At 33.2% G+C, this 27,261-nt stretch overlaps 1 protein-coding gene across 1 annotated transcript in view; it reads left to right on the forward strand.

Moving 5' to 3' along the window:
* Positions 1 to 17,248, forward strand: part of LOC129907288 (ribosome biogenesis protein WDR12 homolog) — a 249,072-nt gene extending 231,824 nt beyond the window's left edge. Inside the window, exons 6-7 of the mRNA XM_055983405.1 lie at positions 16,872 to 17,004; positions 17,069 to 17,248. Of these exons, the coding sequence (XP_055839380.1) occupies positions 16,872 to 17,004; positions 17,069 to 17,216 (281 nt within the window). The 3' untranslated portion in view covers positions 17,217 to 17,248. The remainder of the gene's footprint in view (positions 1 to 16,871; positions 17,005 to 17,068) is intronic.
* Positions 17,249 to 27,261: the final 10,013 nt, after the last annotated feature.

Genomic DNA, 27,261 nt, shown 5'->3' on the forward strand with positions numbered 1-27,261 from the left:
TATCAATATATAATATCCAGGATAACTTCACTTATATTTAACACAAATTACAACGACTTAAAATATAATTTTGTATATGAATAAAGCCATTAATTGATGAATTTGAGCTATTTTTTATAATTTTTGTTTTTGAAAATATTATAATAAATACATACATAATTTGTTTAGTTCTGATTTTTATTACATGTTGAAGCATATACAAACATTGTAGTATTTTTGTGCCAAATTTCAAAAAAAATATTAAAAACAAAAAAGTTATGGAATTTTGAGATGATTTACATCGTTTGGTCGCCTCATTATAATAAACGGTTCAAAGTATATTTTTTTTTATTTGATAGGTACGACCTCTTTTGCCAAATTACATGATTTTTTTAGCAAAATTGCTAGAGCCATTTTTGAGAAAACCAACCTTTTCTATTTTGCCCAGTACGTACCTACCGTTTAAAACAAATTGATTTTCCCTCTACGGAATCACGAAAAACTCTTAGTTACCAATTCAAGTAGAAAAATTGCTACAGATCGAGATAGAGGCAGAAATACAAAATTATTGCGAGACCCAATTTTTCGCTTTTTTGTTATCTCGAGTTTGATTTTTTTTCGATCCTTAACTTATCCGTATAAAGGTTAGGTTAGGTTATGTGGGCTGACAGTTGATATTGTTACCGTCACACTTAGATCAATGTAGATCCCTTGTGATACCCTGAAGTATTGTAACTTCATGAAAAAAGTGTTAACCTATGAATGCTATGGTTGTTCGAGCCATTTGGAGGACTTGACAAAGTTCAGTAGGCTATTGCCTGAGAGTTCCGCTAGTTCTTCTAATTCATTAAAGAAGTAGTTTCCTAAGAATTTTTTCCTAGTGCGACAGAGTGCTGGGCAGTGACAGAGGAAGTGAACAGTGTTTTCCTGTTCGTCCTCATTACCGCAGCCTCTGCATAGATCATCCGTACAAAGCCCCATTTTCTTTTTGTGGTATCCCAGTAGGTTATGACCCGTTAAGACGCCTATAAGGGATCTTAAAGAAGGCTTACTAAGTAGTAAGATCTTATTTGATTTTTTCTCGTCGAAGTTCGGCCATAGTTTCCTGGTGTGACCGCAGGTTTCTAGGAGGTTCCATCTATCGTTGGTTTTTTGTGAAATCTTGTTGACGATAATTCGCCTTATTTCACATTGTGGGATTCTAATGTTAAGGTCTATGAGAGAGGGATCAAGCATTGAGCCCTCCCTTGCAAGCTCATCCGCTTTTTCGTTTCCGAACACATCACTGTGGCCGGGAACCCAGCAGAGTCTTACATTATGCTGCATACCAAGAACCCTAAGCTCTTCGCGACAGCAAGAAACAAGCTTAGACTTGATTAAGGTGGCAGAAATCGCTTTTATTGCCGCTTGGCTATCAATGAAAAAGGTGATGTCAGCAGGTGATATCGCCATCATGGATATTTGTTTAGCAGCATTTTTCACTGCCAATATCTCGGCTTGGAAGACACTGCTGTGATCGGGGAGCCTGAAAGAACTGGCAAGGTTGAGGTTTTCTGAGTAAAAACCTGCACCAACCCCAGTGTTCATTTTCGAACCATCGGTAAAGATAGCGATAGTCGACTCATTTGAGAAAGGTATACTGTTTTCCCAATCTTGTCTGTTAGGGAAACTGACATTAAAGGACTTGTTAAAGTCTAAGTAGGGGGTCATGTAATCTGTACTAACGTTGTAGCCAACGTAGTTAGAAAGGATCGTAGTATGGCCGTTTTGACTAGTATTCCAAATGTTGGTTTGACTGAGTCGTAGGGCGCTGTTCGCTGCCAATTCTTGTACAAATAGATCTAAGGGAGTGAGATTAAGGATTGCTTCCAGACCCGCGGTTGGAGTGGACCTCATCACCCCCGTAGTACTAATGCAAGCTGCTCTTTGTACTTTGGTTAGGGTCTTCAAGTTCATGGATTTCTCCAGAGCTTGCCACCAGACTAAACTGCCATAAGTCAGAATGGGTCTGACAATGGCGGTATACATCCACATGATTATTTTAGGATTTGGTCCCCAGTTTCTGCCAAGAATTCTATTACATGAGTAGAGTGCAAACGTGGCTTTCTTATATCTTTCTTGAATGTTTGGACCCCAGTTAAGTTTCTTATCCAAGATCACTCCGAGATATTTCGCTTTATCCGAAATCTTAAGTGGGGTGCCATCAATTTTTGGCACTGCAAAAGGAGGAATTTTCCTTCTGTTTGTGAAAAGTACCAGTTCTGTTTTAAGGGGGTTTACTTTAAGACCGCATCTCTTGGTCCAGTTACTGACCTGGGACAATGCGCTTTCTAATTGTTCGCTTACAGTGGTTAGGTATTTACCTGTCGCTAGAAGAGCTAGATCATCTGCGTAGGCTATAACCTTGACGCCGCTGTTTTTCAATTTGATGAGGATCTCATTCATCACCAAAATCCAGAGAAGAGGTGATAGAATACCCCCTTGTGGGGTTCCTCTAGATGCGTACATTTTTATATGTGACCCACCTAATTCACTATTTATTTGTCTGTTTTTTAACATGCACACGATCCATTTTATGACCGTGCCTTCTATTTTAAGATCAGTGAGTGCTTTTTCAATTGCACTATTGTGAACATTATTGAATGCTCCTTCTATGTCTAGAAATGCTGCGAGGGTATATTCTTTAACCACAAGTGACTTTTCTATCGTTCTGACTGCACAGTGTAAAGCTGTCTCTACACTTCTACCTTTTGTGTATCCATGCTGAAAGGGTGATATAGTATCCGGTATTAAATAACTGCGGATATGTATATCGATTAACCTTTCAAGTGTTTTGAGTGTAAAAGAAGTTAGACTGATAGGTCTGAAATCTTTGGGTTCTGTGTAACTGGATTTGCCAGCTTTTGGTATAAAGACAACTTTGACTTCACGCCAAATTTTAGGTACATACCCCAATTGTAGGCTATTTTGGAATATTGTGATCAAGTATGGAACAATGAATTCACTACTTTTTTGCAGCATCAAGGGAAAGACGCCGTCTAGGCCTGGAGATTTATAAGGAGAGAAAGAGTTGATGGCCCAGATCAACTTTTCTTTCGTAATAATTTCTCTAGGAATTTCACATATTGAGTGCAAAGAGTTTGTGGAATCATTGTCCAATTCAGAGTTACAACCTGGGAAGTGGGCTTCCACCAGGAGTTTTAGACTGTCTTGACAGGATTCTGTCCATCGATTATCAGGCCCCTTTAGGGACCCTATAGAAGTATTCGTCTTGGAGAGAATTCTCCTTAGTCTCGCCGAATGGTTAGTACATTCGATAGTACTACAGAAGTTTCTCCAAGAGCTACGTTTGGCTCGTTGAGTTTCTGTCTTGAACTTTCTCTGACTGGTTTTATAAGATTCCCAGTCACTTTCTGTTCTAGTGCGTTTAGCAAGGTTGAACAGTTTTCTTGTTTCTTTTCTTATGCTAGTGAGCTCAACAGTCCACCAGGGTGGTTTGTTGTTTTTCTTCACAGCGGCAATGAGAGGACAGCTTTTGTCCAATGCATCGCGTAGAATTCCTGTGAATTCCTCTGTCAGTTTATCAAGACTATTTGTGTCTAGGTTATTGTCATTGTTTAAGTGACTAATGTTTTTTACTAATTCCCTATTGAAGACATGCCAATCGGTACGCCTATTATTCCTAAAAGGTTTAATGTGCCGGGCAGCATCAGGGACGTAGAATTCTATTAAGCGATGGTCGGAAAAAGAGATTTCATCTAAAACCTTCCATTGTTCTAATTGGCAAGTATCTGAATTACTCGTCAAGGTGATATCAAGAACTTCTTCCCGTGTTTTTGTAACAAAAGTTGGGGTGTTGCCTCTATTAGCTACGAGCAAGTTTTTCTCGATAATAAATTCAAAAAGGGACTCGCCCCTGGTATTAGTATCAGTGCTACCCCATTGCATATGGTGTGAGTTAGAATCACAACCTAAAATAATATCAAATTTATTCTTACTTGCAAAAGATACCAACGTTTCAGTGATATCTGCTGGTGGTCCTACTGTACCGTCATACGGCATATAAGTAGACGAGAGGATGAGCATTGGGAGCCCATCTCGCTCCAATCTTACCGTGGTCTGGTCAGTGTTGCTGTAAGTAGTTAGAAGAAAAAGATTAAACTGTTTCTTAGCTACTATGCATGTTCTAGGGTTACTATTTTGACTGTCAAGATTTGACTTGTACAGCTGTAGTTCTTTAGATTGTAGACCCTTGATATTCCCTCTTACAACCCAGGGTTCCTGTATCAGGGCTACGTCGTATTGTCTACTCTCCATGAGGTGTAGACAAGGTTAGCGGTTGCGGCTTTACTATGGTGAAGATTGATTTGTAAGATTTTCAATTCCATTTATATAATAAAGTTTAAGTTCATCGCTTTACTAACCTGTTTTCTATCGTTGCGAATCAACCTAAGTTTGCACCTAGTGATTCCAACGCGTACCTTGAAGTCAGCCTTCCTCAGGAGTGGTAAAGATTTGTGGCTCAATCTTACCACCACTTCGGTGCCATCATTTGTTCTTTCATTCTTGACCACTTCCCACTCTTTGCTCAAGAGATCACTATTCAAAGATAGGATGTATCTCTCAAGCCGTTCGCTGGGAAGGGTCGGGCCTTTGACCAACAGCTTACCAAGAGGTCTGTTGAGATCCTTTATCTCCTTTACGTCAATGAGACGTAATTCGGCGCCTTGCCATGGAGCTGACGTTTTTCGTATGAACTCCCGGAGCCATTCGAGAGTCACGTCGTTCTCACAGTCCATCACCTTGAAACCGTGGACAGTCTTAAGGTTACCGAAGAGTGGAACTGTCCAGCTCTTGACGATAGCCTCATTGACTTCTTCCAGGATTCTTAGTTCAAGGAGATGCCATCCGTATAAATAGTAAACCGCAAAGTAAAAAAATGAATTTGAAATTTAAAAGAATATTTTTTAGAAAAACAAATTTAATTGAAAAAAAACGTTTATTGCAACTGAAAAAAAAATTGTATTACAACTGAAAAATATTTGCATTAAAAAAAACAATTATTGCAACTAAAATTGTAAGAAGTTCGACGTATATTAAAAATGAACTATTTGTTGCCCACATTTTGCATTGATTTGTTTTTTTCTATGGAGAATTTTTTTTTTTATTTGCAATATGTACAATTTTTTTTTTTTAAGGCAAAATATTGTTTTTGTAAATAAAGATAATATTTTCAATACAAATATTTTTCAGGTGCAATATTATTTTTTTTAATGCAAAACATTATCAAGTTGCAGCAAATATTTGTTTTAAAAAAGATTTTTTTACAATCCTGCTTTATTTTTTTTATTTCTTGCTTCCATACAAAAAAAAAGTTCACCTGTTTGAATGCAATTCGAATGTAAACAAAAACATGAATAGAATACGTAAGTAAGGTCATGGTCGTGAGAGATCCTTTCTTATTGCTCTCTTTTTAAATTAAAAAAAGCTTTTTTATCGGCTGAAAAATTCGGTGCAAGGAACTAAGTCCACGGGAACTAAGTGGTTTTCTTTCCCATTCAAGGTGGGATTGAATTCCACTCCCTAATGGGAACCTAGTACACACTCAAAAAAAATTAAAAGAGAAATTATTTTCAACAACGATTTAATAACGAAAAACGAAAGCAATCAAATAAGCGTGATTTTTCGTAAAAGTACATTTAAGCAAAAAAAAATCGCACAGGGGCATGAGTCCCGATTTTATTTTCGGAATTTATGTCCCACTTTACTAGAATCCAATTCGTGACTTATTTCGTTTTCTTTCACTCCAATGAGAGTACCCTTTAAGTACTTATTTTTGCACTTTTGAAGGTTTTGTGTTCTTTGACGCCACAAAAGTGTAAAAAAAAAATTACTCCGGAGTAATTTTAGTACTACGGAGTACCCCGGATTTACTCCACATTTTTAGTCAGATTTACACCGATTTGCACACGCACTTGCACACACACTTATGAATTTGAAGTTTGACATTTTAAAATTTTGTTTGAAAATTGAAAAATGCGAAAAGTTTTTCTTTCAAACTCTTTTATTATTAACAGAAAACAACCGTTATTCATATATTTTATACTGTATTATATTCCGCCAGATATATTTCTACCATTTTTCGATAATTCTTCACTTTTTCCAAAATGAAATTCAAAACCGAATAAAAAAATTTTCAGCCAGTGTTCTTAATCAATAAAAAAAAATCCTGTGCCATATAACAAAAAAATCCCATTTATTTTCTGGGTTGATGGGATATTTTTATTTTAAAATTATAAAATCAAACTAAGGGTGTGTGTCAATTAGGCTGAAAAAACCGATCAGAAGCATAATGAAAAATATACCAAAAGTAAAACTAAGTCCGCTTGTACTCGAAAACGCAAAGCGTGAGATGCACATAAGAGCAAAGGAGAAATAAAGTTCGAAAAAAAGGGAAGGAAGATTTTCTATCGTGAGTTTCCGGTAAAAAATTTTGTGACTCTTGTTGACGTTTCCCTTTGATCTTGTTCTTTTTTTTTTGCTGTTCTGCTTTATATTATTTCGTCAGTTGTGTATTATTTGCGTGTATAATAACGTTTTTAATTTATTCAAATGTTTTCGTTGCACATAGACCCTGCACGGGAGTTGTTTTTTTTTTGTATATTTTGGTGTTTTTTTTTTTTTTTTTAATTAAAATACATAGTCTGCCTCTACACGAAGACGTAGACGCACAAGATGCACATAAGAGCAAAGGAGAAATCGATCTTTTTCTCTCTCTTGTTCTTATGTGCATCTCGTACGTCTACGTCTTCCTGTAGTAGTCGACATACGAAAACAAGAACAAAATAAAACCAAAGAAAATAACTGTCAAATTTGCGTCCTCAAAAAAATAATACGTGTACGCTCGTGACGCACCGAAACGAAAATCAAAAGGAAATTTGAAGATGATTTCTGCACCTTGCGTCTTCGTGTAGAATACCGAATACCAAATGGAGAAGAAAAAAGACAAATTATTATACCAAAATGTGTGTTTTATTAAAAAATTGTAATTTTAGTACTTATAATCTACTAGAGGCAAGTTGTGATGAATGAAAACTATTTGTTCCGCATTTGTTGGTAGTAAACTATTGCGTATTGCGTTTATCTTCGTAGACTATTCCTCCTTCGGAAAATAGTCTTTTACTGTAAACAATTGTAGAAGAAAGAAAGAATGAAAATAATTTCATAATTTTTGTTTATGTTTTGTGGACTTTATGAATAATATTCAATAATAGAGTTTTTTTGACTTTTAGTCCAAATTGCGTTTCGCCCAGGTAAACAATTGTCCCAGGAGACGAAAGGTAGACAATTAGCAAATGTTGTCAAAATTGGAAATTTTGTAGTATGTGTTGACCACCACTTGTATGGGTCCATGGTATAAAAAGAGAAGGTATGATCATTAGAAAAAACTCTGTATCGAGAACTGTCAAAACTTAAAAATGGCTACTTAAGTTTTTGACAGCTGCCCATTGAAATTGTTATTGTAAACAAACTTGTCTTGGAAATTGTTGTTGCTTTTGACTTTGCCAAATTAAACGTCAAAAACTTATTACTCCATTTTGTAAAATGGCGACTCTAATGATCATACCTTGTCTTCTTATACCATGGTATGGGTCCGCCGTTCGATCTCGGCGAACAGTCTTCATATATAATTCGATTTCAGATGTCTACCTTTGCAGTAGTAGGTAGTGTGTTCAGACATTTATCTTAAAAGTAGTTCAGTTATTCATCGTTACAATACGATGTTGTTGGGAATTTTTTAAGCCACATATTTCCTTATACAAAGTATACCTACAATTTTTGAAATTACCAACGTTTTTTTCTGAGTGTCCTTGGCCGAATATTCGGCGGCCGAATATTCGGTATTCGGGCGAGGAGCGTGGCCGAATATTCGGTATTCGGCCAAACCAATGTTCGCGGCATCTCTACTTCATATGATATTAATATTAATTTTTCTTTTCAATTCATAAAATGTTTTCCCTAGGCCTGTCATCACTATTTTTTTCAAGGAAATTATCCATTTTTGCCTTGTCACACATACAATTACATAAAAAAAAAATTACTCTCATTATGTTCTTTCACTCCAGAAAAAGGAGTAAAAATTTAGAGTAATCCTAAAAAGAGTGAAAGAAAACGACATTAGGTATGTCCCTCACTACTGAGACATAAGTCCCAAAAAAAACAATTTCGGCACTCATTTCCCACACGTATTTTTTTTTTATTTTTGCGTATAAGTACCTTCAGAGACAAGTTAATATGTACACTAGAGTGACCACAAGAAATGGATTTTCGAAATTTGGTCGGGGGAACCCCATAAAATGTTCCGACTTTGCAGATTTTTAGATAGCCACTCGGTGCCGACTGGTGCCGACACTCGCTCAAAGTATCAAAAATCTCTGTTTTGTCACTGTTTTTAGCAGAAAATTAGCTCTAGCTTCCAAACAGAGGGGGTTATTTTCACTTTTTATATATAAAATTAAAGGTAGTGTTGTTACACATAACTCAGATGCTAAATTTGTTTAGTTTTACTAATAAAACAAAATATTGTCATCAATTTAAATTTTCAGTACTTACCTCAAAAAGAGCTGAAGTGCAAACTCGATTTAAAATGAAACTTTCTATGTTATAGAAAGGTATTTAATCGAAATGCTTAAAAATTCGACAAAAAATTTTTTCTATGGGAGTTGCGGTCACTCTAATGTACACTGCTGATGAACCGAAATAGTAGAACCGTTCTTGACTTGATTTATTTTTGTCGGTAGTACGTAGTCCAATGCAAAGCACAATTACAAGATGTTGAAAAACAAAAAAGAAGTTGGCAAACTTAATGGTTAGTCGAAATAGCATCGTGACAAAATAAGATCATGGAAAGTGAAAGTCTTTTCGAAAATATTTTTGATATGTATTCTTTTTGAGTTCCCACCTAGCATGGCAACTTACTCCACTTTACTAAAGTGGGTTTCGTTCCCACTGAGTGGACTTAGTTCCCCGCACCGAAAAATTCTCTTCTCCTTTTTGATTCTAATTTTAAAAGCTCTTGTCGGCTGGAAAAAATTTTGATGACACTTTTTTATATGGGATGCGATATCAAGTTGCGGCAAGTTGCCTTAAAAGTTGCTGTGTTCAATTCTCTTTTCAAAATGGTACAACATTGTTGGGAATATTCCATAAATAACCGAGATAATTTTTTTTTCTTAAGAAATCCGACTTTTTTATGAGGTAATTTTTTCATATTATTCAAGTTTTGTACCTTTTCAGAACGTTTCAGAATAAAAAAACTTAAATAATATGGAAAAATTACCTAAAAAAAAGTCGGATTTCTTAAGAAAAAAAATTTTATCTCGGTTATTTATGAAATGTTCCCAACAATGTTATAATACCATTTTGAAAAGAGAATTGAACACACCAACTTTTAAGGCAACTTGCCGAAACGTCGTAGTTCCTTTTTTTTTTACACTACGGCTCATTGAATTAGAGTCATGTAAAATTTTTTAGTACTAAGTTGGGTAAAAAAGTAATATTTTCTTTAAAACTGATGTAGGTGAGTTAAAATTTTTGAATGCATTTGATAGCAGGGTTATTCAAGGTTCCGTAACAAAAGAAAAAAATGAGAAAACCTAAGATTTGTAGTCACGGCACATGAAAAACCGTCACAGGGTGACCATTTTTTCGACTTTTTTTCAAATGCCCATAACTCACAAAATATATGGCTGCGATTTTTTTTATTATTTTTCTGATAACTGTCACCACCTACCCTATCTACCGTTTTCGTTTCGACGTTAACTTTTGGGACACCCTGTATATACAAATGAAAAATCCGATTTCAAGAGGAGACTAGAAGAAATTGATTCTCAATATCCTATCAACTTTTTTTATTCCTAGGTTAAATTTCATTTATTTTTTAATCCATCCTATTCCTAATCCAGTTTTGTAATCTTTTATTGTGTAAATAATTTTAATTAATGTTCCATAATTAATTAATTCTAGTTCTGTTTGCTCCTATATGTTCTTTAGTTAATCCTTTATTTAGTATTTGTTTGTTTAGTGTTATTCGAATTTGTTCTTTAACCCTCTGTCGGCACACGGCCCACGGGTGCGAATTTGGCAAGCCAAAAATAAAAAAAATACGATTTTTCAAAAAAGTGGTCACAAAAAAGTTCTGTTATCAGAGTGAAAATATTTTTTTTCGGATTTTTTAATACAGTATTTGAATTCCTCGGAAAATTCTACATCAATTTCACATATGATTCTTTATAAAATATTGAGACCGAAACAACTTGCAGCGACATGAAAAAGTATGAACCAAATTCGCACCCGTGTGCCTAGCATGTCACAAAAAAGAGGTGTGCCTACAGAGGGTTAATATCTGTTCTTTTATTTGTTCGTATCGTATCTTTATTTCCCATTTTTAATAATTATTCAAAAAATTTGTGTTTATTTTTGTTGGATTGTGCGGGAATTCACTCGGTGTGTGAACTTGTTAATTTTTAAATTCAATTCTTAAATACAGGTAATCACATACAAAATCCTTACAATTGTGCGCACAAAGAAATTGGATTCAAATATGAGATTATTCTTGCTATTTGTTATTTATTTTATTAATTTTTTTTGTTGTTAAACTACAATATTGAGTGATTTTCTAGTTAAAATACACATTTCTTTCATACAAAAATATAATAATAACTAATTTATAAATATTTCAATACTTATATTCATAATAATACTAATTTTAAACAAAAATTATAAATTTATAAGAAACGTTAATTGACATTCCTATTCAATAAAATTAATTTGTTCGATAATGAAATGAACGTTTATCTGTTCTTATTTCGATATTGAAACAGAATTAAAATGAATTCGTAAACTTTATGAAGGGTGGCTTATGGTAGATGGGACATGAGGGTCCTTTCTGACATTTGAGTATCCGCAGGTGAGGCTAAGGCCTTGTATTAGGGGCTGTCGCACAAATCTGAGCCCGCGGCAGTCAAGGAGCCTTATCAGAAATGAGTTAGTCAGAGGATGCTCAACGGTGCCAATTCCACCAATGGTGGCCGTGCATTGCAAGGACAAGTTGGTTGATCAGTTACAAGGATCTTCATTCACTTCCTCATATCGTTTAAATATAATTTAACGTAAAGTAGCTTAATTTCACTAGTCCATGTTGTCTGTCTGTAGTACTCTTATTTTGTATGTCCTAGTTTATTTCAATTTTCACTTGTTTTCTTGCTTTTCTTAGTAATTTTCTTTTTTAAGACAAGATATTACATGTGGTAGTGCAGGTAGGCGGGTCAAAAAGAAGAAAGAACCCACCACACAGCCGACGAGCTAAGCAAAACACTTTAAACATGCCTGACCTAATCCTGCTTACTGGACGCCCTTCCATCTAAGGTTTTGTGTAGGATCTGTATTCTGTACTTACAGGATGGAAGGGTTGACTATATTCTCACCATTACTGATGAGAATGGTCTTATACCGTTACAAAAATAAGACCCAGGTATTTGGTTTCTCTCACGAAAGTAAGTGGAACACCATTAATAGAGGGGGGGTCTAGTTGTGGAATTTTATATTTCTTTGTAAAGAGGACAAATTCTGTTTTTTTTTTTTGAGGATTTAACCCCAATCCACAGTTTGTTGCCCATTGTAGTAACTTATTGAGAGCAGTTGGCATTAGTTCTATTATAGTATGGAGATGTTTTCCTGATACAGCAATGGCGACGTCGTCAGCGTATGCAATCACTTGGAATCCATCTATTTCTAGATTGACTAATTTATTTATTTATTTATCTACGGAGCATTAACTCTAACAGATACAAAATTCCTTAAATCTAAGTTCTATTTATTTATAAATGATATAGTATAAATAACATAATAATAATTTAATCAAGAGCAAATAAATCAATTAATTTAAGTTTAAACTTTATTTTGTCATCATTTAAATCTAAGGCTAAGCCCATATCTAAAAACATGCAAAAGATACCTCTGGCGAATAACCCTTTCTGGAGCATATATTTTAAATTGTTCCAAAAAATTAAGATATTTAATACGATAAGAAAAGACATCATGGACAAGCATAATACAACTAACATTTCTTCTAGTCTCTAAAGACTCTAAACCAATCAAGGCACACCTCGTCGAATACACTGGCATTTCAGTCAACCTCCAATTAAGTTGTTTAACAACAAATCTTGTGAAAGTTTTTTGAACACGTTAAAATCTCATCTGAGAAGAGACATATGTTGGACACAACACAATAGAACATTACTCTAATAACGGACGTACCAGAGACACATAAACAGATTTAATGGCGTAGGGATTAGAAAATTCTTTACAATTTCGCTTAAGAAATCCAAGCATTGAATTTGCTTTGTCCACTATATAATCAATATGGTTTGAGAATGTCAATTTGGTATCAAACACCACCCCAAGATCTTTGACCATACAAGAAAGACCTAAGACATTATTTAAAATTTTATATTCATATTAAAGAGGAGTTCTGTTGCGATAAACAGAGAAAGACTGACATTATTAATATTTAAAGCAATACAATTACGATCACACCAATCAACTACACTTAGGAGCAAAAAAACGGAATCAAATAAATTATATTATATTAAAAACAAAAATTGCAATGGATAAAATATTTTCATTCAAAGTCTCATGGTCTCATTTTAAAGCTTGTGTTTTTTACTTTGAATTGTTGGTAAAAACATAAAAATGCATACGGTAGTGTTAGCGCTATCGGTCAATAAATTGCACTTCATTTTTTTTTTAAGTTAAATTTTCCAGATACTCGCTGGTTCAATTTAAGTCTTTTTTTCCTTAAGATAGTATTATCGTTGTCTGTCAATGAATTGCACTTATTTTTTTTTTTTTTAATGTTAAATTTTCCAGATAATTTCTGTTTTAATTTCAGTTTTTTTTCCTTACATACTTCATTTATGTTGGTTGGATCGAACCAACGAATGGATTTTTAAGTTCTTAACATTGACTTGAGGATTTCGTTTCAAGCTTTTTAATGGTACCATTAACATCAATGTATATCAATTACTTCATGATCAAATATCGTTTTTACAGAACTCAAAGTTTGATTCCATTTTTTTGCTCCTAAGTATATAACATTTATGTCATTTTGACTAGTAGTTCGTGAACCTCTAAGTTCCACAGGAGTGGGGAAAGTACCCCTCCTTGTGGTGTTCCTCTACTAACTGATCTTGCTGAGAAGTCTCCTAAAGTTGAGTTTATCACAACAAAAACATTACTGTTAAAAAAAGAGCCAAGTTCTCCTATGTTGAAATTATGCTGGCACAAAAAGTACTGAAATGAAAAAGTGTACCAAGTTCTAAAGCTTGGCTTTAAATTTGTATAAATAAAATGCTTATTGTTTGCTTGGCAATTTTTCAATTAGCTTTAAAAATCGGTAATATTAAGAAAAATTGTCAAGAGAACAATCAACATTTTATTGATACAAATTTAAAGCCAAGCTTTAGAACTTGGTACAATTTTTCATTTCAGTACTTTTTGTGCCAGCATAATTTCAACATAGGAGAACTTGGCTCTTTTTTTAACAGTAATGTTTTTGTTGTGATTTCACTACTTTTTGCAAGGTATTGCTTTAGAACTTAAAATCTCTATAATTGATGAACAGTCAGAGAAAATAGGCGGTTGCCACGCCCCTTGTCTAAAACAAATTTTAAATTTTTTCTTTTGTTTAAACTACCAGGTCTACCATTCTAACAAATTTTAAGGTTCTACGACAGTTAGAAATGCTCTATAATATTTGATGAAAACTCAGCAGAAATGGGCAGTTGCCACACCCACTATCCAAAACTCTCAAATTTTAAATTTTGTATTTGGTATAACTTGCTAGCTTTACCATTCTACCAAGTTTCAAGATTCTACGATAATCAGAAGTGCTTTAAAAAATTTGATAAAATTTAGTGAAAATGGGCGGTTACCACGCCCCCTGGCTAAAATTCTCAAATAAAAAAATTGTTTCCTTTATATAAACCACCAGCTCTACCATTCTACCAAATTTCAAGATTCTACGATAATCAGAAGTGCTCTATAATAATTGATGAAAATCCGGCGAAAATTGGCGGTTGCCACGCCCCCTGACTGAAACTATCAGATTTTAAATTTTTTTCTTTATATAAACTACCAGCTCTAACACTGGAAGTTATAGAGGGGGGTCGAAAATGGCCTGAGTTGTTTCCTGTAAATAAGGGTGTAGTGCCAAAGTTTCTAGAGAACTTGGCTGGGCACTACCGTGCCCCTTGATGATTCTGCTTTTCAGCATAAGGTCTATTAGCTCGCTCAGTGAGCTATGCCCTCGATATCAAGAAATGCAACTAAGGTGAACTCTTTGTGATGGACGGAATATTCATTAGTGCGCACTATAGTATGTAGTGCTGTTTCAACCGATTTCCCTTTACAATAAGCCTGTTGTGCTGTAGATATAAGATTGGGATCTATGACATTACGCAAGTGGATATCAATCATTCGTTCTAGAGTTTTAAGAAGGAATGATGATAAACTGATAGGTCGGAGGTCTTTCGGATTGACATGGGAGAATTTGCCTGCTTTGGGTATGAATACAACTTTAACGTCTCTCCATAGGGCAGGGATGTGTTTCAAGTTTACACATCCATTTAGAACTATCCTTAAGATGGGAATTAGAATATCTGATGCTATTTGAAGTTCGGCTGGTATTATACCATCTGGTCCAGCGGATTTGTATGGTTTGAAGGTGTTGATGGCCCACTTTAGCTTTTCTCTTGTAATCAGACTGAGATTGTTTTTTGAATTTGTGTCTGGCCCTGATGGGTCAACTCTGTTTATAATGTTTGAGCTACTTGGAAAATGAGTATCTAGTAGCAAAATGAGTTATTCTTCACAGGAGTTGGTCCAGGCCTCGTTATTTGTTTTCAAGGCACTGGGCATTAAAGGGTTTGTTGAGAGAATTTTTCTTAATCTAGAGGCTTCTGAAGAGTCTTCTATTTTATCACAGAAATTTCTCCAAGAAGATGTTTTACATTTTCTTAGCTGTTTTTTGTAGACTTTCAGAGATTCTTTATATAGGTCTCAGTCTGAAACATCTCTAGTGAATTTGGCGAGATTGAAAAGTTTTCTACAAGCTTTTCTGTCCGGTTCTAGCCCTGAGTTCCACCAATGTGGCTTCTGCTTTCCTCTTACTTGTATGAGTGAGCAGGAATTATTCATTGATATACATACGTAAAGGGCAGAAGTGAGATTATTGACTTTGTTGTCGAGATCGATTGTATTTGAGGGATGACTTAGAAATTCGGGTTCAAGTAAGCTTTTCAGAGTTTCCCTGTATTTTTGCCATTTAGTTTTGCGATAGTTTCGGAATGCTTACTATTTAGTAGTTACATCTTGGATGTATCTATGATCAGAAAACGAATGTTCTTCAGATACTTTCAAATTCAGGATCCTTTGATGAATCGAATCGAAGACAAGAGTAATGTCTAGTACTTCTTGTCGGTTTCTAATAACGAATGTTGGTTCATTGCCAGTATTACTTACTATCAGGTTAGTACTCAAAATAAAATCAAAAAGTGACTCACCTCTATCATTTATGTCGGTACTTCCCCAGACCGTGTGATGGGCGTTTGAATTGTAACCAATTATGAGGCAGATCTTTTGCCGTTCAGCATCGGCTATAAGTTTCAGAATTGGGTGGAAGCGATTCAAACTTTTTTTATTGGATTTCAGAATGAGTGAATCATTGAGTGATTCCAATAAAAAACGACATTAATGTAGGCACCTAGTTGAAAAAGTTTTTGAAAAAATATTGTTCAAATAAAACCAACTGTACTTACTCTTTATACGTGTTTAAACAAAAAGTCAGAGATAAAAGTAAACTTGTTAATTGAGCCTAAATAACATGAATATTTAATTTTTTTTTTAAGTTAAGCGTATGTACTTTAATAAACTGCACATTTTTACATAAATGCAGCAACAAGTATATGAGAGGTAAGACATAATCTACTATTGCTTTTTTCGTGATTTTAAAATATTGTTTTAAAACGATTTTTTTTTTTGAGAGGCTCCACTTGCAATCTTGCCCAGGAGCGCCGGTAGTGCTTAAACCGGTACTGGCTCTATAGAGCCCTTTTGCGTTCCTTATGTCATTACGGGACGCTCTTTTGCTTTCCTCTCCAGTGGAGGTGGAGCTATAAGAGACAGCTACACTGCCGCTGGGGGTTTGAGCACTTTTAGGGTCAAGAAGAGGTCTGCGAGGTGAGACTGTAAGAGACAGCCGTATTACTGGTCGAAACAGCCCCTTCCGGTCCCACAGAGTGACTATTGCTGTATTTGGAGTAGTTATTCTGTTCCTATGTTCCTCGGCGAAGTATGACTATGAGAGATAGCCTTACTTCCGTCAGGGAGTGGAGTAATCAGTTACAAAGTATTGCTACTTTAAAAAGGTAAAGCGTTGACAATGTAGGTTTTTCGCATAAAGCTCCTAAAACGGTAAATTTGATTGAGAAGGTTCTAGACAATTTGTACAAAAACCCATCAAAATGTATTTTCTAAGACCTTTTAATTTTAAAAAACTAATTCCCAAGAAACACACAAATGTTATGCTGTTAATTCTGAAAAAGCCTAGTAGTCAAACAAAAAATAAAGAAATTCGGTACTTTTTGAATGACAACTGAATGATCAAGCTAAAAATTAAAATATATCTCAGAACTTCTTTAGGACTGGAACCCAAAACAAAATACATCCCTAGGTAAAATTAAGTACCACTTTGCAGCTTAAGTATTCCCACAGAAACCTTTTAAATAAATTTATGCTTCCTTAACAAGTAAAACAATTATTTTTTTTTTAAGATGGTCCTGTTATACGAAATTCATATTTGGGCCATAGCCAATGGATTCAATCGGTTACATGGTCTAAGACAAATGAGTACCTCTTTCTTTCTGGAGGATATGATAATCAAAACAAGCTTTGGGATTTAAGAAGGTTTGTTTTTAAGTTAAAAAAGTAAAACGATGTTTTTATTAATTCATTTCTATCTTTATTTTAGCACAAAGGCTTCACTTTATGAACTTTTGGGACATAGTGATAAAGTTTTGGACGTTGATTGGTCAAATCCAAAATATTTCGTTTCAGGTGGTGCAGATAATTCAGTTCGTATATTCAAGTCACAAAAAACACTTATGAAAAATTATTAAATTAAATTATTAAAACAAATGAAATTGAACAATATTGTCTATAGTTTATACATTTTTTAAGACGCTTCAACTTCTTCTTAATAATACAGGTAAAATAGTACATAAAATCAACAAATATAAAAAATGTTGCTCATGAAACTTAAAGTTTGCTCTTGGGATAAGAGTCAAGGACCAAAAAAGTCTATAAGAAAATTGGATGGAAGGATGTTTTTTCGCGGACAATAGGGAGGGGGTGAAGGTCAAAAATATAGTGGAAAAATTGTTTGCAATATAATCACATGAAAAATTTTTTTAAGGTTTTTTTTTATTCTTAATCTAATGACATACAAATAAAGTCAATTCGATTGCTCTAAGAAAAGTTAATGCCGATTAAAAACAAGGGTAAAATATAACCGAAACCCATGTCACAAACATGAAACATGATGGAATTCGGGATGAAGGTTTTAGATAAAGCAGAGACAATGGATTCTTAAAGTTCTTAAAAATATTTTTGGTGAAAGGGTGTTTTTTTGACGGGTTGAGTTATGTGTGAGAAAGGTGTCATAACAGCTGACATAAATTTTGTTAATTTTTTAAACTTGGTGAAAAAGTTTCGTTTGTTATAAGAACCAAGAATCCCAAAAATATGTACAAAAATTATCTTGCGTGAAAATGTGGGTGAAAGGGTGTTTTTCGAATAGAGAGTAAAATCTCAAAACGCCTAAGAACGCTCAATTTGTCATCGAAACCAAAAATAAAATGAATCATTGGCACCACTGTATAATGAAGTTTAATTTTAATTTAGGTGGGGGCAGCACCCCCATTTATTCGGCTTCATTCAAGCAACAATAACTCAATCTAACTTTAAAACTAACTTATAGCTAACTTAGGGGGTGATCGGGACAGTTTATAAATAGGTGTTTAAGGAGAGACGTGCTGATGTTGACATCAAAATAGTCCAGGTTCGTGTTTATACTCCGCAACATACGAGTGAGAGGTTCGTTGGAGCCATAGTATGTACGGTGGGAGGACACATACAAAAGGCGAGGATTTCTCAGATTGCGGGGGTTAGTATTGAAAAAATAGAATTATAGAGAGTTTGACAGTCAACAGATCCGGTGAAAAGTCGGTGAATAAATAAAGTATTGTTTATAATTCTTCTTCATAGAACCATAACGTTTAACATTGCCTTCAAACAGAGAATACCTCTGGAAGAAATTCAAACGAACTGGAGAATCTACAAAACTGTTGTAAAGAGCAAACTTGAACTAATTGATCCAACTAGAACGAAAACAAGTCTGATTTGGAGCACATATGTAATTAAGGGCATGTTTCAGGGCAAAAACATGATAAGGACTTTGCGCGAAGCTTTGTGGAATCCATATTTTTGGGAATATTTTATTAAAATAAACGGTTTTGAATTTAGAATATATTTGGTGACATAGTTCAGTAAAAACTATGAAAAATCGTCGAATTTAGATATGCGCTGTTAAGGAACGCTGGGAAAATCATCAAATGTTATTTTCTTATCTGTGAATATCTTTTTATTATTCAAGACACGAAAAACACTTGGAGCACAAATAATTATATACAGATGTCTCATCTTCATAGAAAAAAGTGACATTTATGAAACTGAAAATCACCACTTTGAAGAGCTTTTAAAAAAGCTCTTTTCAATGAAAAATTTGAGAAAATTTAAAATGCTTTTTTTTTCTCTTTGGAATTTTGATTCTTTAGGCCGTGTGTGAATTGCGTTAAATAGTTAACACCGTGTAAATTTTTGACACTATTGAGGTGAATCAAAAATTTTCTGCTGTTAAAAATTTATTGGGGCTGGGAACTGGTTAAATTTGAGGTAAAAAAACAACAAAAAAAACTTACTCAGTAGTTCAGTACCTACTCCTTATTGTGTGTAGGTATGCAAAAGGATTGTGACCGCATTTTAAGAAAGTAGGTTGGTAGGTAGGAACCTGATCAATGAATGAAATTTTGTTCTTTTATATTTTTACAGGGGATAAGTTAAGAATAAACAAATGAGATCTGGTTTTGGGATATTTTTTGGAAATCAAGGAAAAAAGAATGCATGCACAGTTTTATTTCTTTGCGCATTGATTTGGTTTCTACAGTACCTTGCCATATTATTAGGCCCAAGCGAAAAAAATACAATTTTTCGGTTCAGTTTTTGCTCAGTTTTTAAAGTTTTTGTCGAAATATCTTGAATTTTTTTTGTCCCATTTACTTGCACATATCATGTAGATACGGATTGATTTGAAAAAAGTTTAAAAATTCATACTTTTTGAAAAAAATAACGTACAAAAGGGGATAAGCTCCAAAAAACGTACCCTATGGAATTCACACCCGGATAATTACCAGATCGGTCCAATACTTAATTTCTTGTACCAAGGAATAACGTGACATTCTTAACTTTATGACAAGGATCGCAACTTGCATAAATATAGAAGCCCTGATCGTCTGGAAAGTAAAACATGTTCTTAGATTTGGGGTAGTTTTTTTCTTTTTTATAAGACCAGACGAACACAGCTATTCAAAGTACATTATTCCAATAAAAAAACATCCTCTTGTCATTATTGGCTGTTGTACTATCTCAGGGAAAGGATAAGGTTCTTTTTATATTGTGGAAGACGCCTTAACTCCAGACCAACACAAAAAGGAGCTTGGGAAAGTTTTGATTCTACGATTTCGGAATAGGCTGGAGGCTCGAAGCTGCTATATTTATGCAAGTTGCGATCCTTGTCATAAAGTTAAGAATGTCACGTTATTCCTCGGTACAAGAAATTAAGTATTGGACCGGTCTGGTAATTATCCGGGCGTGAATTCCATAGGGTACGTTTTTTGGAGCTTATCCCCTTTTGTACGTTATTTTTTTCAAAAAGTATGAATTTTTAAACTTTTTTCAAGTCAAACCGTATCTACATGATATGTGCAAGTAAATGGGACAAAAAAAAATCAAGATATTTCGACAAAAACTTTAAAAACTGAGCAAAAACTGAACCGAAAAATTGTATTTTTTTCGCTTGGGCCTAATAATATGGCAAGGTACTGTACATATTTATTTTTTTTTATTTGTCTTGTTGAACTGGGGTATGAAATCATGAGTATCTAAGTAGGTAGCCTACTAGGCACCTACCTTTTAATAGATAACACTGGTCAACAAGGTTTTTGCCACTATAACCAAAATATACATTTCTAGTAGTTTTTGATGTGCTGAACTCGAATCTGAAGTCAAAAAATTGTTATTGACCTCCGTTTTTGAAATATTACCGTTAGAAAATGTCAAAAAACATCATTTTGGCTGTTTTCGAGGCTATGTTTTTATGTGTGTTAGTTCATTATGAATTAATTTGAAACGGTGCATATAAGAACTGGTTTTATTCCTTCTGCCCGAGATATTTAAAATTTAAGTAGCGGTCTTTGAATCAGAAACAACACAGGCCAATCAAATTAAACTTTTTTTGCCACAAGAGGGTTTTTCTGAAGGTTTTTGGGTTGCTGAACTCGAATCCGCAATTTAAAAAATTTAAAAAATTCTTATTGCGGATTCGAGTTCAGCCACCCAAAAACCTTCAGAAAAGTATATTTTGGTTCTTGTGGCAAAAATTCTGTGACCAGTGACTTAAACTTTAGATTAAATTTAGTATCTCTGGCTTATTAACTGAAACTCTCGGGCAATAAAAGAGATATCGGGAAAATTTAAAGAGTTTTTGAAAGAAAAATATCTGTTCTTATAATCACCTTTAAAAATTTGTTTATAATTACCCCACATAAAAACAGAACCTCGAAAACAGCCAAAATGACGATTTTTAGCATTTTATAACGGTAATGTTTCCAAAACGGAGGCCAATAATATTTTTCTGACTTCAGATTCGGATTCAGCACCTAAACTACTAGAAAAGTATATTTTGGTACTTGTGGCAAAAAAAAAGTTAAACTTTGTTGACCAGTGTAATAAATGTGAAACAAGTAGGTAGGTACATATATAAGGGGTATTCACGATCCGATGCAACTGGGTTAGTATCACTGCAAAAGTGCAAAAGTGTAAAATCTTACAACAATACAACAACAAAATAAATGGATTAAAATTTTACAACAGTCTTGTACTTTAGCTATAGGTATTCTAACCTTAATGCAAATTAAAAATACAATGGAGTAAAATTATTTTTCACAGATGGCAACTCACTGTCGAGTCACCCATGATAAACAGTTTGTCTTTTTTTTATTCTGTTTATAATGGTTGTCGGCTTGTCGCTACTCATGTCCCGTAATTTAGTTTCTTTTGATGTAAAATAATTTGTGAAAATTAATTAACCCGAACAAAACAAAGAATTAAATTATAAAAATGAAAAAAAAAGAAGAAGCAACCCTGTTAAAAAAAAAAACATCATGGATTTTATTCATGCTTCAATATTTACCTACTATAGATAAGAAGAGGGGCGTTCACGATCTATTGTAAAAAAATAAAATTTTACATTTTTACTAGGCCTGTTGCACCAGATCGGGAATACCCCTATAGTAACATATCTGCTACACTTTGTTTTTAATTTTGATCAGGTTAAGTTAGTAGGTAGGTAGGTTCAAACGTTACTTAACGTAGGTAGAACATAGGTATACTTACACAAATAAATTCATTTAAACCGTAGTCAGTCAGATATGTTTGTAACTATATTATGTATGTAGCAGATACTACGTGTCTCATTGTTGTACATTATAATAGTAGTACAGGTAAAATAGTATACCTAGACCTACATACAATCAAGACATAAAAAAAATTGTTACACTCTTGAAACTTGCCAAAAAGTTTGCTTTTGGGATAAGACCCAAGGACAAAAAAAGTCTATACAAAAAAGTTGGGTGGAAGTGTGTTTTTTCGCGGACAAGAGGGAGGGGGTGAAGGTCAAAAATATACTGAAAAAATTGTTTGTCGAATGTCATCATTTCACACATGCTCTCTAGTATTTGTTTGGATGAATACAAAAATCTGGATGAATACATCTAGTATTTGTCTGGATGAATACAAAAACAACATAGGTAAACCGCTGCAATAGTTGCAGTTAGGTTACTCTCGTGTCGTGTTGACATGTTCCTGTTCGATATGTGCTTTTCGATCGCGGTGTGTGCATAATTGGTGTGTGCATGAATGTTATGTTGTGAATTTACAATAAAATTAAGTTAAATTATAAATTAATTGGCTTTCAATGCCATTTTTATTACAAGTAGTGTTATAAATATACCTACTAGTCGACCCAGCCCTCGAAATTCGAGTGCCAATTTCTTTATTTTTTTTTTATTTGCAAAAATTTTGAACACAATTATACCAAAATAGTTTCTTAATTTTTATAGTATTTGTTGTTGTTTTCTTGCGATTAACTATACACTTTTTTAAGACAAAATATACAGGAATATATAATATACCTACTTTTAGATATATTTTAAACCTGATTTAGATATTGTTGAACTACGTGTTTCAACTACGCTCAATTACGTAAAAAAAGTATCGAAAAAGAAAATGTAAAGTGTAATCGCCTTAAGGGCATTGTGTTTGCACCTTGCATTTTTCGATTTAATTCAACCTGTTTCATGTTCCATTCGTTCAAATTCCATTATTCAATCATTCAACATTGTATATAATTCCTAGAAATATGTATACAATGCATTCAACCTCCACCAACTTCACTCAAATTTGTCATTCACACCATTGTATGTCCTTGTAGGTTCTCGTCTTGGCTTGTAGAAGTTTAAATTTCCGGAAGGGAGAGGGCGTTATTTATCGCACTTAAAGTTGGAATGATATTTGCTAAGAATAAGAAGTACAGGAAGGGGTGTTTGAAGAAACCAGTGCGGCATTTTTTTTTTTCATTTTTACAAAGTAGTGTTAGTTACACAAACACATGAGCATTGAACCAAGGACGGAGTGCAGTAAGATGGTTGTTCGCAAGGCGCAACGTTTTATCTACGTGAAAGTGAAAATTTATATTTTTTTTTGTTTAAGTTTTTTTTTTTAAATAAAAAAAGAAAATATTGGCATTTAAGCATTAGCTACTTTGGCTTAAAAGTGTAAAAGTACTTAAGTGAAAATTTTCCAACCTGTTTTAGGTGAAAAACTTAAAAAAAGCTTAATTTTTTGATCTATAAAACAATTTATATACTCTTTTTCCCCAAAAAATTTGGCTAGCGAAAAAAAAAATAACAAATGGAAAGAACAATTTAACAGAAGGGCGTCCGGCTGTTGCAGCGCCTTACCATCACCAAACAAAAATAAATACACCCCTGTTTGTGAGATTTTCAATTTGACAGCTGTGGATTGAAAAAATCCAAAAAAAAGGACACTTTTTTTTTAACAAATTTTATTATTTTTATGACTTCATTCTACCAGAAACCAACTGTAAATTATTTTACGATAATCTATTTATATGAATAAATTCACTTTACATACATTTATGTTGCAAATAAAGTGTATTCACCTGTGAAAGGAAAGGATCACTGAATGGTTATAAAAATAGCTTTATTAAAGGTTCGTTCAGGTATTGATCTTCACAGTATACAGTAGTAAAAAGATAATCGCGGGTACTGTGTGGCAGTGAAATTTTAAGTAAAACACCTTTGAAAGTGAGAATCGACATTTTTTAATCTAACAAATCAATTCTTAAGGGCCCAACCCATAGAATCCGTTGCGTCCGTTCTGTCGAAGTTTTCAACTGACAGCTCGATAAAATACACACGTTCTTATGGGAAGCGACCCATAAGCGACGGATTGGACGGAGACGGACGGATTCGACGGAAGAAGTTGCCCAACTTTCTACTTTTTCATCCGTCGTATGCTTTGACATTGGTTGTCAACAATAGATCTGTTCAATTTTCTGTTTTAGAGTGCACACCGGGGAATTTCAGATTTAAGAACTGTGTTCTTTTCTTCTCCGATTTTATAAATTGTGAACTTTAATTGTTTATTTGTGAAGAAAATGTAATAAAAGTAACATTTAATGATATATCTAATAAATTATATCAATTAAATACTAAAATTCTTTTGTAGAGTTCAATTTTACTATGCCAAAGTCATATCTACAAATGATAATCTGTTATTAAAAATTGTTTTTAACTGAAGAGCAAGTACCTACATGAAATTTAGTCACGCATTTTATTTCATTAAAAAAAAGAACAACAATAATAGTTAAAAATTTCTTGCATCAGAACTTCCTTAGTGCACATTCAGCGATAAAATATCGAACACACCTTGGTATTTGAAGTGAGGCGCAACGGATTCTATGGGTTGGGGCCTTTAAGGCTTTACCACACCAACTGCCTCGCAAGATACCTAACGTTTTTTTTTATGTTAAAGCCATAACTACAATGAAAAACTACAAAAATTGTTTTTGAAACCAAAAAATAGGCTTTCTGCATCATTATTTTTAATTTTGTGGTTGGAAAAACTGTCAAAAAATGAATTGGAAAATTTTCACTTTTTGACTTTATGCAAAAATTTGCCGTTGAAGTTATACCTTAACTTAACTGAAAAAGTGGGAAATTTACATAAGTAAATTTTTTTTTATTCCTTTCTAGCGCTATTTGTTTTTGTAAAAATTTTTGGAAAAAACTACAAAAATGGTTTTTGAAACCAAAAAATAGGCTTTCTGCATAATTATTTTTAATTTTGTGGTCGGAGAAACTGTCACAAAATGAGTTTGAAAATTTTCACTTTTTGACTTTTTGCAAAAAGTGGCCATTGTAGTTATACATACCTAAAAAGTGAAAAAATGGGAAATTTACAAAATTAAATTTTTTTAAATTTCTTTCTAGCAATATTTGTTTTTGGAAAAAAACTACAAATTTTTTTTTTTTAACCAAAAAATAAGCTTTGGCATCATTAGTTTTTATTTTGTCGTCGAAAAAACTATCACAAAATGAGTTTTAAAATTTTCACTTTTTGACTTTTTGCAAAAAGTGGCCGTTGTTATAGTAATAGGTTTAACTACATTGGCTCAAAAAGTGAAAAAGTACGAAAGTGAAAAATTTCAAACGCATTTTTGTATGGTTTTTCGGGCTAGAAAATTAAAACAAAAAATGCGGAAAGCATATAATTTTTGAATAAAAACAATTTGTTAACTCTTTTACAAAAAAATTACGCCAGCGAGAAAATTTTCAAACTCATTTTTGAGAGTTTTTCTTTCCTTAAAATCAAAAATAATGATGAAGCTTATTTTTTGCTTTAATAAACAAAAACAATAGAGCTAGAAAGAAATAAAAATAAAATAATTTTTGTAAATTTGCCTTTTTTCACTTTTTAGGTTATTGTAGATAAGGAACAAAAAAGATGTTTTTGTTAGTTTTCCCTGAACCTCATAAGAAAAACGCTTTGTCATGTGGCATTTGGTGTGCGATAAAATATTAGTGCCTTTTATGCAATAATGTAAACGTTTAAGAGTGAAAACTTTGTAAATGGTAAAGGAACTGTCAAATTCTTATGTTCTTTCAAGAGAGAAAAGGAAGAAGATAGATTTCATTGGTATCAAAAGTGTTAACAAAAGATTGGACCTTAGTAATAGACTCGATTTTAATAGAATTCGATCTTAACAAAAAAATTCATGGCAATAAAACAAACATCTTACTTCTTACTTAGATAACTAAAACAATGAAAGCTAACCATTGTTAACATGCGATCTTAAAACAACGCACCACCTTAATGTTTTTTTTATTTTCGATTTATTCATTCATTCAGTCATGTATGACATTTCGTTCCAGGCGATTGAAAATTTTCCAACAGATATTCCAGTTGTTTTTGTTTTTTATTTCGAATTTTAATTTGTTTAATTTCAGTTTTTCGGTTGAAAAAAGTAAAAAAAAAAAATTGATTTTACACTTCTAGAAGTCATTCGCTTTAGATCGCTATATAATTTATGCCCCTTCGGTTTTTGTGGGCCCGATATTTTGTACCACAAAAACCATGTTCGCCGTTTTATTATATGATGATGATGATGATATGCATGAGGTATAAAACAGATATGGCGTGATCTGTTATATACCTTTTGAATTTATATATTTGTTATATACACACATATAAATAAGGCAAGGTAAATTATGGTTTTTAATTGGAAAGTGAAAAAGTGCTCGACTTCCAATTTTATTTATTCGAATTTTTAGTTGAGTGTTTTCAAATTTAAAGTGTTCATACATGTTTAAAGTGATAAACAGTGATATTAAATTTTGTTTGACGTTTATAAACATTTTTTTTTTGTTTACTTTAATTTGAAGTGTTTTTTTTTTTTTTTTTTTGACGACTTAACAGGCCGCCTCCACAGGCCACGTTGACGTGTCTTAACAAGAAATGTCTTGTGGAGGCTCGCCATTTCTTGTTATGATTCAATGTTAGACAACCGTGTCTTCGATTTTGTCTAACGATTGTCTAACATCGAATTTGACAAATGTGTTTTTTTTCTTTTGGAACTGCAGTTTTTTCATTATTTTTTGTCCTCTCATGAAGAAGGTTGTCTCCGTAGTAGCGGACGACAAAATATATTTGTTTGTTTTGTGAATTTTTGCATGCTTTATGTTGATATGAATTAGATTTCATGAAATGGTATATACCTACTTTTTGAATTTATTTATTTATTTTGAATTTATTTAATAGGTATTATAATTTATTTTTATAAAAATAAATTGTTTATTTTTTGGAAGGCAAATAAAAAACAGACCAAGCAATGGGTACATGTATAAATTTAAAAAAAATAAGTATTCATACAAAATTGACCATATAAAATAAATTTTGTCCGCAAAAAAACATACATCATCCTCTGGCGAACGAAGCATATAAAATGAATTCTCCGAACAAAATTTGCCCAGCCAAGAAAAAAAAAATTGTTATGTTGTAGATGTTAGACATTGAGTTAGAGAAAGATATCTCCTATGGAGGCGGGGTGTAAATTCAGTGAAATTAACTGTTGTTGCAATTTAATTGTTTTAATTCGGTGAAATTTAGTGTCGATGAATTAGTTTTCAGCAATTTGATGCGATTTTAATATTATAGTGTTAATTAATTTTGTGATGATATTTGTGA

Source organism: Episyrphus balteatus, chromosome 1, assembly GCF_945859705.1.
Source record: "Episyrphus balteatus chromosome 1, idEpiBalt1.1, whole genome shotgun sequence".
In the NCBI taxonomy this organism is placed as follows: domain Eukaryota; kingdom Metazoa; phylum Arthropoda; class Insecta; order Diptera; family Syrphidae; genus Episyrphus; species Episyrphus balteatus.